Source organism: Ipomoea nil, unplaced genomic scaffold, assembly GCF_001879475.1.
Source record: "Ipomoea nil cultivar Tokyo-kokei standard unplaced genomic scaffold, Asagao_1.1 scaffold1421, whole genome shotgun sequence".
Classification (NCBI taxonomy): Eukaryota; Viridiplantae; Streptophyta; class Magnoliopsida; order Solanales; family Convolvulaceae; genus Ipomoea; species Ipomoea nil.
In genome coordinates, this window is record NW_017617849.1 from 4567084 (window position 1) to 4582500 (window position 15417).

The 15417-nt window shown below is 35.1% G+C and overlaps 3 protein-coding genes across 6 annotated transcripts; 2 read left to right on the forward strand and 1 right to left on the reverse strand.

The window, feature by feature from the left end:
- On the forward strand, window positions 1-1431 carry LOC109188311 (protein EPIDERMAL PATTERNING FACTOR 1). Its single transcript, XM_019338936.1, has 2 exons — window positions 1-549; window positions 988-1431. The coding sequence occupies exons 1-2, from the start codon at window positions 456-458 to the stop codon at window positions 1236-1238; spliced, it is 345 nt and encodes a 114-aa protein (XP_019194481.1). The 5' UTR covers window positions 1-455; the 3' UTR covers window positions 1239-1431.
- Window positions 1432-2038: 607 nt separating this feature from the next.
- LOC109188309 (ELMO domain-containing protein A) lies at window positions 2039-6068 on the forward strand. 4 transcript variants are annotated; one of them, XM_019338932.1, is made up of 10 exons: window positions 2039-2358; window positions 3567-3669; window positions 4198-4307; window positions 4445-4513; window positions 4590-4705; window positions 4936-4990; window positions 5114-5234; window positions 5311-5358; window positions 5442-5545; window positions 5707-6068. In XM_019338932.1, exons 3-10 carry the CDS (start codon window positions 4206-4208, stop codon window positions 5800-5802), a joined length of 711 nt encoding a protein of 236 aa, XP_019194477.1. In that variant the 5' UTR covers window positions 2039-2358; window positions 3567-3669; window positions 4198-4205; the 3' UTR covers window positions 5803-6068. The 4 variants fall into 4 exon arrangements, with proteins under 4 accessions (XP_019194477.1, XP_019194478.1, XP_019194475.1 ...); XM_019338933.1 differs by having other exon boundaries at window positions 3567-3641; XM_019338930.1 differs by lacking the exon at window positions 2039-2358 and adding an exon at window positions 2550-2916.
- A 4113-nt stretch (window positions 6069-10181) lies between these two features.
- On the reverse strand, window positions 10182-13550 carry LOC109188307. The gene is made up of 6 exons (XM_019338929.1): window positions 12731-13550; window positions 12362-12582; window positions 11886-12105; window positions 11208-11293; window positions 10943-11034; window positions 10182-10836 (listed from the first exon to the last, which is right to left on the reverse strand). The coding sequence occupies exons 1-6, from the start codon at window positions 12818-12820 to the stop codon at window positions 10595-10597; spliced, it is 951 nt and encodes a 316-aa protein (XP_019194474.1). The 5' UTR covers window positions 12821-13550; the 3' UTR covers window positions 10182-10594.
- Window positions 13551-15417: the final 1867 nt, after the last annotated feature.

Consider the following 15417-nt stretch of genomic DNA (forward strand, 5'->3'; position numbering starts at 1 on the left):
ACCTAGCTAGGCTGCTTTCTCCCAACTCGATCACGGAAAGAAGCTCTACATCTTTATCGTCCGCAGTAAATTCTTCCGTTTTCTGCATTTTATTATCCTCTCACAAAATTTTACTGTGTAAAGTGTGTGAAGAGGGCAGGGTATACTAATACATGGCATGATCACCATAGCTTCGAGCTCACTCCCCCTGTGATGTCTGCACCTTCTCACCCTCTTTCATGTGACCTTCTTCCTCCCTGTGATCTGCGTCAATTCATCTGCTCTAGCTACTTTTCTCTTTCAATTCATATATATATATATATATATATATATACACACTCCGTATATTTATATATCCGTGCATTTCTTCCATTGTTGTGCTGCTAGCTAGCTTCCTCCGCCATATATAGCTTCCGTTTATGATCAACAACTTAACAGCGCAAGTTGCCATATATATATAATTAACTCAAGTTGCCATGAAGGGCTGCGCTGCTACTCTTCTCATCATCATTCTTCTCCTTTTTTCCCCATTTGCCATGCCTGCTAGGCTTATCGGAAAGTTCAACCCAAGTAAGTTACAATAGACTTCTTTATTTATTTATTGAGTGTCTGGAGAAACCTATAGCCACTATCTGAGGTGTGAATTAGGTAAACTTAGCCTGTAATCCCAATGAGCAAATGACCAGTTTAGGTTAGTCACAGCTGACTCGGTCAATAGGCTCCACTTCTTTAATTTTCTTACTTAATATCACCACTTGAAATTATGGAATTTCCGATCACCTCTCGAAAGCAAAAAGTGGTCGAAAATAGCAACAAAAATTTTTTCGAATACCAAAAAGTGGTCGAAAGAAGGCTTTCGGATCACTTTCAGTTAGTCGGAAATTCCATAATTTCCAGCAGTGTATGATGGATGCATGGACATGCAGCAGTTCATGAGCATCTATATAGACAAAGATAGGATTTTGGTGGATGTTGAACATTTGTGGTTTAATTTATATATATATGCAGATGAGAGGCACGGCGGCGAGGAGTCATCGGCGGCGGAAGTTGGAGGGGAGACGACGATGATGATGCAGAAAAGAGGAGATACGCTAGCGATAGCGGGATCAAGATTGCCAGACTGCTCTCACGCATGTGGATCGTGCCACCCTTGTAGACTAGTGATGGTTAGCTTCGTCTGCTCCACTCTGGAAGAAGCTGAGACTTGTCCCATGGCGTACAAATGCATGTGCCACAACAAGTCCTATCCCATTCCTTAATCGCGGTTTCTGTCACTTTTTGTACGTGACATATAGCTAGCTAGCTAATTAATTACGTAGGCGTAGCGGCTAGGTTGGGTACGGTGTACGTAGTTTCAATAAATTAAACTACTGCATGCATGTGTATTTCCATGTTACGTTAGTGTACCAAGTTTAATTTATGTTCTTATAATATAAACGCCAAATTAAAGGATCGGATAGATGATGCATGTCTTATTGCAACTTGTTTTATTTATTTATTTATCAACCCAATTCATATAATTCAAGTAATATGTGACGGGGTAATAATCCTAAGAGCTAAATAATCCATAGATTTGAAATATTGTGATTATCACACCAACAAATTGAACAAGTAGGATGATCATGGTTAATTCGGTTTGAACCGTACACTGTAAAAATTGAACCATGGCCCAAATGGTTCCGGTTCCAATTTGATAAAATAGGAAAGTGGCAGTCTAGAATCACCTGGTTTGGTTCCAAATAAAAAATAATTAGTTTAAAATTTATTTTTATTTTTTAAAATGTTAACTTTGATGTCCAATTGATTTTAATTAAGTAGGATATGACAACCAGCTACTATAGAATTCTGTGATTGAGCGTGCTTGACTTTCAGCAATCCCGGATGGGGTGACCCTGGGAGCTAAGCATAGCTGAGATCCATCAATATTTGATATAATCATTTTTTTAAATGGTAATAAAGTATTATTAATCTCTATTTTGTAACAGTTTAATAATGTTATGGTGGTATCCTAGAATACCTTATTCTTGTCTCAAAATTGAATTATATGGTAGAAGTGGATGGCTGGTTTTGGTATTTAGGTCCGGAAATGGGAATGGTAGGAATAGCGCGCGTTTTGTGCAACATGGATGGTGTTCAAAGGCAGGGCAGTATGTGCCCAGCATGCATACTCCCTTTTCTCTTTCGTTGTATTCCCTCTGCTCGGATGTCCCTCGCCACCACCGCCATCCGTTTTCTGCACCTCTTCTCCCTCCGCCGGTTTTGGCCCCAACAATTCCTCATTGTGGGCCCTGCCCATCCCTTTCCTCCACCACCGTCAGCATTTCCTTTCTTCTTCCAACCCTCACCATTTCCTCCTGTTAGACATGAATGCCATAAGAGGTACTGCTCTGCTTTTCTTTCCTTTTTCATATATCACTTTCTGATTTCTTTTTTTTTTTTTCTTTTTTTTGGGTGTTTTGTTAAGATGATGATACAACACATATGTTCTTTCCTTTTTCATGTTTTATGCAAGCTCATGAATTGGAATTCCAAAATTAAAAAAAAAAAAAAAAAAAAAAAAGTTATCTTTTTTCCTCTTTGTGAATGAAGTGCAGCAAAAAGTGGCCTTGGATTACGCTATCAATCTCCCATTCCATATGGATTTTAGTAAAAATTGTTCCTTTTTGGTTGGGCGTGTGGAGAGAGAAATAGATGTATGGAATGATGGGAGGTTGAATTGTAGGTAATTGAGATGAGAGAATGATGAGAGGTTGAATTGTATGAAACAAAGCATGGGGTGGGGCAATCATTTGGGTGACTTTTCATCAAACATGTTGGCTTTACCTTTTACCCCCCCTGCGTTTGGAACCGCGGGGAAAATCCTATCCCTCACATTTTCCTGTTCTAATGAGGCTAAGGCTTAGGCAATGCATGCTCTCTTGTGCCTTTCTCCACAGAGTAAGCTGTTCCTACTTGTGTTCTTATGTTTCTCAACTTCTCCCTTTGCTTAACCACGTTGATTAACGTCAGTTTAAGACAATACTCATTGCTGAAGCTGATAATGCTTTGGCTTTACACACTATTCGTTCTTCGTAAGACAGATTGAATCATATTCTGCTGCCTGCCTTTGTCTGCTCTAGAAATAGATATACGGTGATGTGGGTGTTGCACATTGTGTAAGAATAAAGAATTTGAATTCCTTCTGAAGTTTTAGGATTTTGTGTATAAACATATAATTTCCTTTCGTTCATATCTTCTTGCAAGGGAAAGTGATTAACCGTGATCATTCTCGTATCTTTCTCCCTTCTGGCTAAAAATGATTACAACTTTTCTATCATTGCTGAATATTTCATTAATCTTCTTTTGCATTCATTCTTCTATTCCTATACTTATTCATTAACTCGTCCAGAGGTTCTTGCTGGATGCTTATTGTTTTTTTTTTTTCCATTTTCCACTTCAGATTTCTAACTTTAAAATTATGAAATTTACTAGAAGCACTGAAGTTCTAGCAGCTCATATCTGAACTACTTATAACAATAATTTAAAATCATATTCAAACCAAATCAGAGTCACATGCCTACTTTGCTAACAGAGTATAATGAATTCAGGTTGATGAGGATGAACTTTATTGGGACAGAAGGAAGGAAGATGCAGAATCAGCGTGGTCGGATAATTCTGCTCACGTAATATCACAGTTAGCCCAGTGTTTTAGTGAGTGCATATTGTTGATACTCTTTTAGGATAGTTCTCTTACCCATATATCTCTATTATTATCATTACTTCAAAGTATATTAATATATTACTTTTGTTTTTATTGTTATCTCTGCTTATTTGATGTCACACTATCTTGCGTTAACATTTTCAAGTAGTTCTTGGGTCTTGGTATTGCACTATTTCCTTAGGATTCTTGGAAAAAATGTTGGATTGTAAATTTGTAAGGCCTGATTCTTTATGAGTGGCTTGTAATAACTGGAGCGTGTTTGATCTTTAATCACTCTTTAAAGAGAAATAGGTTATAGAAATTTGGGAATTTCTACTTATCTATCAATGAGTTTCAGCTCAAAATAGTTGGAGTATATTTGATAAATCACTCTTGAAACAGAAATGGCCTACTTGAACTTGGAATCTGCTGTTTATTTTTCTAAGGGAGCTCCTACTTTAATCTTTATGACTTAATGTTACAGTTTCACCCTCATTTTCAGCTTCTTCTTCTTCTTCTTTTTTTTTTTTTGGCTGTAGCTAATGCTATGGTTGGACCACGAGCATGGATAGGAGGAATTCTCAGCCGCTCGGGCATTAAACGGTTTGGAAGTGACAAATTTTTTGACTATATTCTAACTCCTGATGAGGTAGAATATTATTGCCTTCTTGAATAGTTGAATGGGATTATATATGCAAAATACAAAATTGCCATTCTTTTTCATATCTTATGTTATATGCCTTCTTCTTTCTTTGCCTTGAGAGAGAGCTTTTGTATTCATCACAGGAGGAAAGTCTTCAGAAGCTACAAGAAAGATTAGGAGTAGCTTTTGATGAGTCTCAGCCTGATCATCAAGTATTACCACAAAAACTCATTCCAATTTATTTTCTTACTTACTCGGGGGCTTCTGCTCATTAAATTCCCATTTCAGGAAGCGCTTCTAGCCTTGTGGAATTTGTCATTTCCAGATGTTGAGCTTAATGGCCTAGTCTCTGAGCAATGGAAGGATATGGGTTGGCAAGGATCTAACCCAGCAACCGATTTCAGGTATGTCTAATTCTTTGAGTCCTAATCCCCCCTCCCCTTAATTTTCTTCCAGGTGATTATTACTTCAAAATACGGTTTCTGTGTTCCTGGAACGTTTTTCATTCAAAATACGGTTAAAGAAGTGACTAGAAATGCATTCATATTCAACGATTATGCATTCATTTCTAAAGCTATGATTAACTGCAGTCCTCAGATGAATAGCGTTATTTATTAAATTTTCTGGATATCAGGGGTTGTGGTTTTCTTTCACTCGAGAATTTACTGTTCTTTGCAAGAAATTATCCGGTAAGGTTTTTACAGCTGTTGGGAGGAGCAAAGAGTGTTCCATAAGATAACTATCGTCTTATATGATAGCTTAAGTTGCAGAGTGTTTAACTTTAAACTGATAGTATGAAGTTCAAAATGAAGGATTGTTTCCATAGGCTACTTTTCAAGCAAATTGGAACCAGGGCAACATGGGAGTACCCTTTTGCAGTTGCTGGGATTAATGTTTCGTTTATGTTGATTCAGATGCTGGACTTAAGCTCAGGTATCTACATGATCGATCTTATGACAATGCTCATTCATATATTTTGGATTTTTACCCTTAGTGTTTTTTGTTGCAGAAAAACCGAGATGTCTTCCGGGCATTAATTTTGTTAAATTATTAGCAGGTAAGTGTTTACTCCCGAGACTAGTTTGATTTTGTAAACAGCGGGCAGGAATTGATCTGTTTTTGAAACAATTGTATTACAAGCACCTGCAGATGATGAAGAGGCATTTGATGTCCTTTATTGTATAGCATTTGCTTTGTTGGATGCACAATGGCTGGCTATGCATGCTTCATATATGGAATTCAATGTAACTCTCTCTCTCTCTCTCATTAATATATATATACAAATAGAGTGTAGCCCCGAAAGGCGGTGGTTGAGTAGGTGGAGCATGATTCTGATACCACACAGGAGTCGGGTCATTAGCTAATCTACCTGTGTTTGGTTAAGAGTTTTTGTGTATTTTCCCAGGAAGTTTTGCAAATAACGAGGATTCAATTGGAGAGAGAATTGTCTCTAGAGGACATACGGAAGATAACCGATTTACCAGCCTTCAACCTGATGTAAGTCTCTGCATGAAGGGGAAAGTGAAAAAGAAACAAAAGCGAAGTGAGTCTCACAAATTGAATCTGAAGATATGCGATCTGGAGATGGTGTAATTATGAGCAACAAAACAGCAGGAAAGATAGTTGTTATTTGAGGATTGTGAATGTGAAATTTGGGGGATTTGATGCTGCAGTGTATGAAAGAATGAAGTTGAGTCTGCAGATTTTGAGCTTTGAATGTTAATCTTAATAATATTTATTATGTTCAATTCTTTTTGTGCTACCCAACTTCATCTCATCTCTTGGCATGTCTGCTTTAATTTTCTCTCTATACTACTGCACACCACACCACCATTAGTCCACAACCCCAACCATATCTCCCCATAAAAGTTTGGTCCAATTGTAATAGCGAGTAAATATTATACGTACTCTCACTTCTTACTCTCAACTTCTACTCTGATCTATCTCATAAATTTTTGATGTAGATGCCTTTTTTGGGATATCACATGATAAAAATATCATATTCTTGTTTGTCATATTATGGAGTAAAAAATGAGGAATGGAATTTGGAATACATGTAGTAGAACTCTATCCCTAAAAGAGTGAGTTATATTGACTATGGATTTCACTTCCTAATATTCACTCCCTCACATATAAGTTACATTTTCCTAAGTAACAAATTAAACACTTCATTCCTAATTAGTATTACATTTTTATATTGACCCGGTTTATCTCACAGATAAAGATTCCTGAGACAATTTCACACAAATGTGTCCCATATTTATATTATTGGTTGTTTTTGTACTGTATTTTATGCATATAAATATATATTGGGAAGGGTTCAGGTGCAGGGAAGGCTTTCCGTGCGGTTGTGCAGTTGACGCACCTTAAGCATATAGTGCACCTTAAGTACACAAACCACGTATGCATCTTAAGCACACAAACAAAGCACTTGATCACAAACCACTGACTTTAAGTACACAAACCACGCACCTTGAAAATGTAAATCACAGACTCAATGGCTTATCAGACAGGACCAAATGTCCATGCGCACAAGAAATCTACTTACTTTGAGTATAATATCTATACTAGCGTTGACGTTTAAACTTTGATCTCTTCTCTCAAATATAATCTATTGAACCATTAAGCTAAGTCCATGCAGGCTAACGCACCTAAGCTAAAGAAGGTGGCTATGGCTTCGCATTCAAGAAAGCCCACGCACGGAAAGGATTATATTCGATGCTTCCGAAATGGCTTCCTGTACGTAATCCCTTCCCATTCAACTAACGATGGCATGCAATCTATGACTCAGATCATTAGCAAGGTGATTGTTTCAGGTTACAGATCAGAGACGGTCAACGCATTAAATTTCTGCATATTATCAGTATGAAGCTAGGGCCTAGGGCATCAATGTTACTATTAGTCAATAGTATTTGAAAAATACGAACAATTTTTAATATTACTTCTTACAAAGGGACAAAAACATTACTTCACTAACAACTTATTAACAATTAAAAGTAATAACACTATACCCACAATATGAGAACAAGTTTATTATTATTCTACAATTCAGTTACTAAAAGTATTTTTCTTTTATTATTGTATTGTTGTAAATTAAAACAAATTGCAGTGATTAAAAATAAATAAATAAACACCTCAACCTAATACTCCCATGTGCCACAGTGTTCACTAATGGTCAGTGCTAAAGTCCAGTGGCCAATAGGCATTTAGTGGTGCCGCAATCGCCAAACTAAAATCCATGCGTTCACATTCAACCTCGCTCGATGCATGCCTATGCCGTCATAATTTGTTACACCCTACGTGTTTTTTCTATATAAACAAAAATTAAAAATAGATATATGATCAAGATGATGACGGTCTCATGACCAAATAAATATTTATGTATTTTTTAAAGTGAATTTTAATATTTAACACTCGCACCATATATTAAGAATGAGTATTCGTGAACTAATTATACCCCATAATAGTATTAAACGTCTAAAGTGGTAAATAAATTTATAGTTAAGGTATCAAATACGTGTGTACTTAATTCAATGCACGGGTTTTTCATATGAAATAAAATCTCATGTTTTAGGTAAGAATTTAATAGTATTATTGGATGATTTGGTGGTTGTGTTCATCAGCCACCCCTTCCCAGAAAAGATATTTTTATTTTTTATTTTTTTTTTAAAAAAAAAAGTTGTATTGAGTCAATTGTCAACCTAATCTGATATCCAAGTGGGTTACAAAATCCATATGGTTGTTTGTAGCTGGATTAGCTAAGCAAATTAAATGAAGTGGAATACAACCAATCTTCACGAGCCACGGTTTACTGAAATGACTGAAACACGGGGCAACCCAATTAACTTGGTCAAACAGTCCATTTAATAATCACAAATTTTCAAGTTTGATTCTATTAAAATTGTTTATTAACATTCTTGATTTAATATGAATTAGTCAGATATGAGTAACTTAGTTTGATTTTGTCTTGTATTTTTTCAGTTAATGTTATAATGTGAATTTTATCAAAGTTACACTTTCAGATAACGACTATAATTTTTTGTGTAAATCAAAAGTTTGACTGAAACATAAAAGAAAGAAATGGATAGCATGCCCATGTGGGTGTAGTGTGGCGGTGTTAGGGTTTGTTTGCAGCTGAAAGTCTTCCTACCCTGGTCCAATATGGTTAGTGGTTGCACTTTTGAGATCACTTGTGTCATGTTACATGTCCCTATTCAAACATTATCACTTCCCCTTCATTCAATGCATTTTATATCTTTTATTAAACGGTTTGCGAACAAAGTTACCCATCTATTAACTAGGGACACTTTGTCTAAGTCTAATTGTGTAAACTGTTTTGGGGTCTCTTTTTCTTCTAGTTTTCATGTTTTGGATGTAGACTTTTATTAATTTAATAAAAAAAATTCTTTTCAAAAAAAATATCTTTTAATTAATTAATTAATACACGTATGGGCACATAAACACACTCAAATATCAAATACGACAATTAAACATAAATCTCAATAGATTTTTTACTACATCAATTAACACCAATTTTTTTGTATACAGAGTACAATCTTATATACTATTTCAGTTGTATTGAATATTGTCAACATTTGTTCTCATAATATTTGGTACAAACTATTCGTATACATTATATAAAAGTCACAAATGTCAATATACACCTTTAAAAAGTTCAATAACTATAAAATACATAATAAATATATTTGTTGTTGCAATCAAAGTACTAAGTTGGTAAAGTTGGGAATTAGACAAGTCATTAATTAATACCAAAATGATGTAAGATTAGGTTAATGGTGTTTGTTTCTGACCGAGTAGGTTACGCTAAAGTTAAGAAACTACCAATCGTTCACGAATTAAGGATGATTAGCATATTAGACGCTAATCTCAATTAAGTAATAACTAAAAGAGCCCTGAAAATGGGAATTCTTGTAATTGCATTAATTTAATTGAATAAAATTACAGACACCAAAATCTTTCATCAGGGTAATAGAATTTTTTTATTCACAGATTCTCATGAATTAGTCAAACAAATCGCATTATTATTATTTTTTTTTTTACTTCTTAGTTAAATACAAATGATATGCTATCATGTTGTATGGTGAATGATTTTCATTAAATAAAAAAAAAAAAAAAAAAAAAAAAAAGGTAAATTATCCAAACTAATTAATTACACCTAACTCTTATAACAACTCCGGACACGGAGTGTGTATTTGTAGTTTTGTACGCCGTACCATGAAACCAAACGCGCCCCTTTAATGAAGAAGACTACGTACGTTAAACATTCGTCAAACGAAGGGGCCCCACCCTTCTTCATCTATGTATGACACTATGAGCATCACAATAAATGTTACATTCAACTTTTTTAAATTGTAGTTAAAGGTTAAAATTCTCCAACTTAATTGTACTTCTTGAATACTAATAAATTGTGAATAAGGACACAGGATTGAGTCTTAGTAGTCAAGGCACTAGCCGTTAGTCTCCCCACCTAATGAGTTGTTCAGTCACACTATGATTTACCCATTTATCCTGTCAGTCGGGGTGTAAGGACTCTGAGTGAGAGAGGGAAATGAGTTTTTATATACAAACCTTGCAAATTTAAGGTTTTGTTTATAGACGAATTTGTAAAGAAAGGTCCCAAAACCAGCACTTTACAAGGGGCCACACGCACCAATTCAAGCATAGTGCATGCTAGCAACATGCAAAGGATACACGGCGTGTTTGACGGCAGGGGAAAGGTGATCATGCTAAAATTGCAAACACCACACATGAAACCAATTTACCTAAAACAAGATAGAGATGGAAATGGAAAAAAGGGAAGCTTAAAGGAAGAGAAACAGAGAAGTTGGTTGCAAAAGCGTGCAGTGCAAGCATTTGGGGTGAATTAATGCTGGGGGGGCTCAATTACAAAAGTTGTCATTGTCACAATCTCAGTGCACCACTACAACATCAAAGTCATGGCCAAATTGCCTCTCTCTGTCCATCTCAAACATATTACATAAGTCTTCATCCCTATATACACAACATTCCCAGACCTTAAACCCTAAGTTTGATAAACAGTAAGCTTAGCTTAGCTTGCGAATACAGTAACAGAAGAACCAAAAAAAAAAAAAAAAAGAAGAAAAAAAAAAAAGAAGAAAAAAAAAAAAAGATCGCCTGCAGTAAAAACCTAACCCCAACGACGATGGCCATATGTACTACTTTCAAGCAAAAACAAAACCAAAAAGGGAAAAGCCGAAACGAGGCTTCTAAAAAGTCAGTCAGTTCGTCTTGCCTGGCCTGCAGCTTTGTCCTCAGCCATGGCGCATGCCCATGAAGTAGTTAAAATCATGGTGTTGGACCCCCAATTGCTTTAGCCACGAATCTGCTACGCTCAATAGTGACACCATCCTCTCTTGGTCCCTACCACTCTTGTCGGAGACCCAAACATCCCCTTGCATCTTATAAGATGCTAGGCCAAACGGTGGGAGAGAGATGGCACCTTGTGCCTTCGACTTTTTAATGCCATTCCCCAAGTCATCTTCGACGTCCATATCTGGATTTTTTCAACAGTTTACACAAGAATAATATTTTTGAAAATGAAGGCCCAAGGAATATAAGCAAAGGTGAATAAATAGCCAATTCTCAAAAATGAATAATACCTTGAAAAGAAGAGGAAAGGGTGTGGAACGTAAGAAAGCAGGTGGACAAGTCCTTAATGGTTCTTCCCATGGGAATGTGATATATAGGGTACCTGAATATTTTTCACATCAATAAAGTTATGTCACACAATCTTGCCTTTAATTTATTCCCTTTAACCAATTTCTTTTAATTAACACCACTTTTCGTTACACAAATCATCTCCATCTAACAGATATCTCTGTTTTATGCCTCAGAGAAAGAACAAAAGAAAGAAAGATAACATACCAAGCAACTGCCATCCAACTAGCAGGAGAAAGATCTACACTTCTTAGTGACATTAATCCAGGGTACCGTTGGGCTAAGCTACTAATCTGAAAACAAAAACAAAAACAAAAAAAAATTGTGAGATTGACCTAAAAACAACAAAATAACACGGTATGGATAAGAATATCATGCCTCATATAGTGCCGTCCCTTAGCTAAGAAAACATATAAAACATCAAATATGCCTATGAGCATTAAAAGAAATCCCATCAAGCACAAGAATGATGACTTTTTATCATTTATGGAATTCCCCACACCGCCCCAACCTCCCCACCCCCCTCCAAAAAGATACGGAAAAAAAAAAGCAGGATTCAAAGAGGGAGTCTCAAAAGCTAGCTAGAAGAGAGCATACCAGACAAGTTAATTATAGAGTTGAAACCAAATATAGTAGAATAAGTATTTTATAATTCATCTTGCAAATCTTTATCACTAGCTTATGATATTAGATTACTATGAAATTGCACGATTAGTACACTATTCTGGAATTCCCATTCTTGCTTTGCACATCTTAAGAAAACTACACATAACCGCATAAATCACAGACTTGAATAAAAGGGGAAAGCAGATAACAATACGAAAGCCAAAAAAGAAATCAGCTTTAAAATGTAATACAATCAATACAAAACCGGGAAAGGCATACCTTATCCATGAGAGGAACTCTTCCATAGGGACCAGATTGCTCGAAATACTGGAAGTAAAGGTAGCCCAATCTATCATTCAATTGCCAGAGGCCATCCTGCTCATACAAACCATCTTCAGAGGAACAACCATCCCATCTAGAGAGCTTTTCACTCTCGCTTTCATCACTGAACGAATCACTAAACGAATCCCTCGTCTCACAGGCAGAATCACTCTCGTCCCTATGATAAAATACATACAGAATCAGCCAAATCCAAAATCCCTCTTTGGAAAAACTGAACTGATCACAATTCTCTCACTAAGAAATGAACCATTTCTAACCATCACATCTAGCACAAAGCTGAATAATCTGTTTTGACCTACTCAAATGGGGGTGTTCTGGTGATATACGTTTATACTCAGACCTTTCATCAAACAACAAGAAAACGTAGAAAACTAGACACAGAAATGGAAATTATAAGGAAGGGAAGTATTTACCTTAGACAATTTACAGAGGAAGTGCTGGTAAATATTTGAATTGCAGAGAGGTAAGGCACAAAATACTGAACTAAAGTTTCATGATTGTTCAATCTGATAGGAACCCCAGCACCATAAACACTCCATTCATCATAACAACTCCAAAGATCAGCCAATGTAAAGTATTCAACCCTCTCTCTGTCCCATGGAAGCCAAAGCCTATTAAAGTTCCTAATCTCACCCTGCAAACCAATCATATTCAAACATAAGACATATGACAATTGAAACACATGTTCAAACATGAAATCCCAGAATTTAAAAAAAAAAATAATTAATTGGGCATTTTGGATTTCCATTTAGAGGTGGGGTAGTTTGAGATAGAAACCAAACCTTGGCTAAAAACTGAGAAGAAACTGCGGGGGTGGTGCAATCCAGAAAGCTGCCGAGGTTTGATTCCATTGAGCCCCTGTCCACTGCCATGAATCTTGAGCGAGAAACCACACGCGATAATTACAAAGAAGAAAGGCGCAGAATATGAGAGAGAAAGAGCGAGCGAGAGAGAGAGAGAGAGACGCAATTTCTCTCTCTTCAAGCTCTGCAAAACAGAGGAAACCAAAAGAAAGAACAGAGGACACGAAGAAGAGGACCTCAAAAACGGGCGAGGAAAAATTAGGAAAAAAAAATTATTGGCCAAGGAAGAGAAAGTGAACGAGAAAATTACGGGATTCTATCAGTCTATATACATGACGACGAGAGAAAATGAGAAGAAGCTAGTTTTTTTTTTTTTTTTTTTGGTAATATATATATATTAAATATATATTGGAAAACTATTTACCAAAAACCGCAACTCTTCGCTTTAAGTTTAAAAAGAAACAAATTAAAAAAAAAAAAAAGAGTAATCCCTAGCGTCGCTCTCTAGTCAGTGAGTTGAAACGACATCCCGGCGATCGGAAACCCAATATTCCGGCAAGATTATCTGAACTGAACCCACAAGTCAGAAGGCCGCACAGTGAAACCCAAATTTTCCCTTGAAGATAACTCAAGCTGGAGAAAAATGAAAGACTTGTCTTCGAATACAATGGAAGCTCAACCGTGTCGTCTGAGTTTTTCCGGGAAAATGACACCGCGAATTTTGCGCAATCTATGAGAGAAGAAAGAGAATGCGAGAGAGAGAGAGAAAGAGAGAGTATTTAAACTTCTGAAGTACGTTTACTCCACGCGAATACACTCTCTTCAATTCTTCCTGGGCCGATGATCGCTTTTCTCTACGGAATTTCGTGATTTTTTTTTTTTTTTCACAACACAGAATGTTGCGATAAATATGTTTCAACCTTATTGTTCTGCGAAAAGTGTTAAAAATATTCCATAAAACTCAATTATTTAAAGTGTTAAAATTTTTGATTGAATAGACCATAAATTAGTCTACATAAAATCCACATCAATCAAAACTCACAATTGTTTAGATCGGGTAAAATAATTTTGAAGAATACATAATTTAAATTTTACTGAAAATATTAATTTTATTAGTTATTTTATTTAAACATTGATTCAATGAATAATATGTACAAAGACTAACATAATCCCACACAATAATAATTAACAAATATGCACAATAGTAATTTTGTCTCATTAATTAACATTTCTTCCCCATAAAATTAAAAAATAAAATACCAAAGATATTTTCCTCCAATTTGTGGAATTCAAATTCCATGAAACCCATTTTCCCATAAACCAAATAACATTAAAGTTTTCCTCAAATTCTAGGAATTTCAATTCCAAAACAATTATATTCTTGTTGACCAATCACTCCATAACAGTTAAATTAATTAATTATAATTAGTATTGTGTAAAATCACCTCAAATGAAATATATAGTTACTGTATATTAGATGTAAACTGTATTAGGAAGACCAAATACGATAGACTCAATCAAGATACTTAAATGTATATTAATATATACTAACATATGAATATTAATGTACAATATATTAATGCAATATTCAGTTGTGACTTCTGACTCCAATCTATAATTTTCTTTTTATCGTATTAAGGATAAGTTTCTTGGTTTTTGTTGTTGTTGTTAAGACAATTAGACAAAGAAATCCAGGGTTTAATTTTTGGGATAACTCTGTGAATAGAATGTTAATGTGCAATGTACACACAATATAATTTTGTGCTCTTTCTGGGCTGATGGAGGGAGGACCCAGCTCTGTTCATCATGTCTCTTCCAAATTTGCAGCGTTGAAAGCTATGTTTTGTGTTTATATCCAAATACAATTTATTTTTAACTTTTATCTTGTGGTTCCACTTTGGATAATACTTTTTTTTTTCTTTTTGGTTAAGTGAAACGATGGAGCAACCATTGTTCTCATATTTTTTCCCCTGAAAATCCAAAATTTAATTATAGAAATAAAAGTCAAATAAGTCATTCAATTACACACAAAAATGTAATTAGATCATCTAATTCAAGAAATACAATTAACTTAATCACTCAAATTTGTGCAATTAGACCAAAAGTTACTGGTCCTCCCGGTTGATTGTTAGTTTGTATATTTTGGTCCAATTACAAAATGGTGGCTTGTTAAGATAGTCAATTGCTTTTATTTTTAATTTTTAAATTTTTAAGTTTTTAAATTTTTAAATTTTTAAATTTTTTAATTTGATGGTCTAATTTTAATTTTGTGTACAGTTTAATGACTATTTTGACTCTTACAGGGTGTTTGGTTGGAGATTTTAAATTATCTTCCCACTTAATTCTCACATATTTCCAAAGGCCACAAAATTCCCTTGTTTGGTTGAAAGAAATTGCAATTCCCCCATTTTTATGGAATTAAAATCCCATTCCCCCCCCCCCCCCCTCGATATTTTAATTCCTGAGATTTTAAGAAGAAAAAAAGATAGTGATGAGTCAAAATTACTCCTCCATCTTTTAACTTAAAATTAATGCTTGACAACAACAATGGATATTTTGGACATTATACTACTTATTCCCTTTCAATTCCCATGTATACCAAACATTGGAATTGAAATTCTCGGTAATTCTATTCTTGTCAACCAAACATTGGAATTTAAATTCCC

What these genes read in the sequence shown, in the direction of transcription:
- LOC109188307 (XM_019338929.1), bottom strand. Translation starts at nt 12,820, where the DNA reads ATGGCAGTGGACAGGGGCTCAATGGAATCAAACCTCGGCAGCTTTCTG. An exon ending in TCCTCTGTAAATTGTCTAAG is followed by an intron (nt 12,106 to 12,361) that starts GTAAATACTTCC and finishes ATTTTATCATAG; the next exon opens with GGACGAGAGTGATTCTGCCT. An exon ending in GAGTTCCTCTCATGGATAAG is followed by an intron (nt 11,294 to 11,885) that starts GTATGCCTTTCC and finishes TTTTGTTTTCAG; the next exon opens with ATTAGTAGCTTAGCCCAACG.
- LOC109188309 (XM_019338930.1), top strand. Translation starts at nt 2,866, where the DNA reads ATGAGGCTAAGGCTTAGGCAATGCATGCTCTCTTGTGCCTTTCTCCAC. An exon ending in ATATTCTAACTCCTGATGAG is followed by an intron (nt 4,308 to 4,444) that starts GTAGAATATTAT and finishes TATTCATCACAG; the next exon opens with GAGGAAAGTCTTCAGAAGCT. An exon ending in AGTCTCAGCCTGATCATCAA is followed by an intron (nt 4,514 to 4,589) that starts GTATTACCACAA and finishes TTCCCATTTCAG; the next exon opens with GAAGCGCTTCTAGCCTTGTG.
- LOC109188311 (XM_019338936.1), top strand. Translation starts at nt 456, where the DNA reads ATGAAGGGCTGCGCTGCTACTCTTCTCATCATCATTCTTCTCCTTTTT. An exon ending in TATCGGAAAGTTCAACCCAA is followed by an intron (nt 550 to 987) that starts GTAAGTTACAAT and finishes ATATATATGCAG; the next exon opens with ATGAGAGGCACGGCGGCGAG.